Source organism: Lupinus angustifolius, chromosome LG08 (assembly GCF_001865875.1).
Source record: "Lupinus angustifolius cultivar Tanjil chromosome LG08, LupAngTanjil_v1.0, whole genome shotgun sequence".
Classification (NCBI taxonomy): domain Eukaryota; kingdom Viridiplantae; phylum Streptophyta; class Magnoliopsida; order Fabales; family Fabaceae; genus Lupinus; species Lupinus angustifolius.
The window spans coordinates 11,422,812-11,426,321 of record NC_032016.1 but is presented as its reverse complement, the minus strand read 5'-3'; the positions used below and the strand labels follow the sequence as shown (position 1 = coordinate 11,426,321).

At 31.4% G+C, this 3,510-nt stretch overlaps 1 protein-coding gene across 1 annotated transcript; it reads right to left on the bottom strand.

Moving 5' to 3' along the window:
• On the bottom strand, positions 1,843-3,289 carry LOC109353559 (ribulose bisphosphate carboxylase small chain, chloroplastic-like). The gene is made up of 3 exons (XM_019595894.1): positions 3,110-3,289; positions 2,810-2,944; positions 1,843-2,079 (listed from the first exon to the last, which is right to left on the bottom strand). Exons 1-3 carry the CDS (start codon positions 3,272-3,274, stop codon positions 1,849-1,851), a joined length of 531 nt encoding a protein of 176 aa, XP_019451439.1. The 5' UTR covers positions 3,275-3,289; the 3' UTR covers positions 1,843-1,848.

The window sequence follows — 3,510 nt, the reverse complement described above, 5'->3', positions numbered from 1 at the left end:
TATATATATATGATGAAAAGTTAGAGAATCAATAATATTTTGGTTAAATATATTATTAATTTGAACACAATTATATGCACATACAAAAAATGATAAAAGAGTAACTATGACACGAGTCGAACAATGTCATGTATGTTCTATATCTGACTCTAAATATTAATTATGTCTAACTTTTAAACTCAAACCTCAATCTATGAAACTCAACTATATTCAGATTCGATCATGATGGAAACATACTGGATTATCGAGTAGGATAAGGTCATACTCACCCCTATTTCAGACCATAATACCCCTGTAATATTATAATTGTGGTATGGTATAAACTACAATTGGAATGCGGCGTTCCAATTTCCAAATGCTGATGTGACCCGGATTTAGCTTTTTTTTATACTTCAAAAATCTACAATAACTACAATTCACATCACTACCAAAGCAAACACCCAAATCATTGTTTCCATAATCGCAATTTCAAGTGCTTTAAAAATCATTCTATAAACCAATAGTAAATATATATTAATTTTATACTTTCTCACCAATAAAAAATATAAAATACATAAAGTGGTACAAACTTTGAAACAAAATATATACTCTCCATTATAAAGTATGGGACACTTCATATCTAAAGGGAAAAGTCTAATCATTAATGCAACCTAAAAGCTTCAAGATAAGTTAATTACCTATCACACAATATACAACTCTAAATAATTTATCATAAGTTGATAATTAATGTACGTGCAAGTTACAAATTAGAAACACAAGATAAAAAAATAAAAAAATTAGTATAAATATATTTATACACAATTATTATATTATATATCTGAAAATTCAATAATCAATAATTAAATATGAACGATAAATAATATAATGACAGTACATTAAAAGTTATATACTATGAATGCATAAATCTTTTTCTCATAAATGAATCATTGAATCATATTCTTGATAATATTGATATAAGCATAAAAATGTGTGTAAATATTATATTACTAGGAAAAAAACATACAAATATTAATGGTACCAAGAATTATACCACTCTTATCTATTTCTTTACCTTAACGAGTGCAACAAACAACAGTAAATATTTCAATAAGAAGTTTGCTTTCAAATTAAGTTTTGGGTATATCGGATGACCAAACCATAGGGACATTTATGCCTCAAATGTGGGACAAAGTAAAGACCCTGGTTAACTTTCTTAATGCATTAAATTCCTCTACATAGTAAGCAACAATGTTTTAAATTACGGGTATTACGGGTGCATTCATGATTATAGTAATAATTGTGGTTATTGTGATTGCGACTGTTGCGATGCGAATTGTGACCATTGCGTTATGAATTATTTTGTGATTAAAATTATAGTTTTGAATTTGATGCGGTCTAAATACGGTTTGATGTGGTTCTACTGTGACCCAATACAGCCGCATCATTGTAATTCGAAATCACACCATAATTACAGTATGATGCGATTGCAGTGCCACCACAACCGCAATATTGCGAGTGCAACCACAATATTACGACTGTATCACAATATTGCCACCACAATTTAAATCGTCGGCCACAATTTTAAATCAGTGGTAAGTAGGTATGTCATGCTTGCTTATTGTAAAATCAAGCTCACTTTACAAGAACATTTCATTATTCAGGACACTAATAACTTCAATCTAGCACAATTTCAACTAACTGCAGCTAAACCAATTTCAAAGTATAGGTTAAGAGTAAAACAACTTTTTATTCATAATAAGTTCTCATGCATTCATGAAATGTGAAAACATAAACCAAAGTACATGATGAAAAATCTGAAAAAACAAAAGGTATTATTAGGGTCAAGAAATGCTTGCAAATTGATGAAACTTAGAAGCTTGGTGGCTTGTAGGCAATGAAACTGACACACTGAACTTGACGCTTGTTATCGAATCCGATTATACGAATGAAGGAATTAGGGTATTCCTTCTTAGCCTCATCAAGTTCCTTCAACACTTGTGCAGAATCAGTGCAACCAAACATAGGTAACTTCCACATTGTCCAGTAACGTCCATCATAGTATCCTGGTGACCTATGGTTCTCACGGTACACAAACCCATGCTATAGATACATCAAATGAAACAAACATATTAACAATCAAAGGAAAGAAAAATGGGTATATACTTAATTAGACTCATTAAGTTATCACCATTTCATTCACTATTCAATATTTTTTAACAATACTAGAGGGAGAGAGGAATAAGAATGTATTATTGCAAAATATGTCTTAAACCATGTACCAAACCGATGATAATGAAGGAAAAATAGGAAAATAATAAATATTTAATTTTTTTAATTGACATGACATGTTTTCGTTGACTTGTTACATGATTTGAGGCATACTTTAGGACAATAGATCCTTATCCAGGAGAGAAATTTGTTGTCCTAGAACTTGTCCAATACATTGTTGCACACCAATGAAAATATGACATATCAATTAGAATTTTCGAACCTGCTGTTTTTTGCTTCATTATTATTGGTGTAAGACAATATATGAGACAAGATATAAGATGTAGAATAGTAAATACAAAGGTATGATATAATATGTCCTATATTTATGATCAAATGATGTTTTTACCTATTAAAGTACATATTACTACAAGGTACAATAAAAATTTCCAACTATTCCACATCTCATTTTGATATGTATCATAACTTAGATATAGACAAAAAAAGAAGGTAAATTTAGTTATAACAGTGAAAATTGTTAACATGTGAAGTGATGTATGTATGAGTAGCATCTAAAAAATGAAGATCAAAATAGAGCTAAAAGGATTTCAAGTTAATCAACCTCTAACTCAAATTCCAAGCAGGGAACCCATCCATTCTTAAGAAGGTAATCTACTTCCTTTGCCAAAGATTCTGTGGAGAGTGGTGGCAAGTATGAAAGAGTCTCAAACTTCTTCAACCCAAGTGGTGGCCACACCTAGTTCCATTCATGCATAAAATTTAGTTAAGGAAATTTAAATTATCGTTTGCGGCTGCAATATTGTGGGAGTGTCCACAACTGCATCCCTTATGCGGTTGCGACAACATGCAATTTCGATAAGCATAATCACAATTTATGTGTGATGTGCTTTTTTATAATTACCTTCATGCATTGAACTCTTCCACCGTTGTTAGCAACGATAGTAATGTCATTGCTGGCTTTCTTGGTAACGGGAAAGCCAGCAATGGATTTGAGGCCAGTGAATGGGGTTACCATATTGGCCTTAACAATGGTGACAGCAGGAGAAGAAATCATAGATGAAGCCATTTCTCAATGCTACTAAGTACTTCAAGCTTTTGTTGCTGGAATTGCTTAACTTCTCATCAAACTTGTTGCTATTTATAATGGTGTAATTTGGATATGTCTAATCCATTGATCTAAATTGGAGGGGGATTGGTTGCTAATGAATCTCAACCGTTGGATAATATATAAGTGATGATTGGAAAACTTTAAATTGTAGCCTTATCATTAGGGACAAGGATCTGCTGTCCCAAAGCATGTCC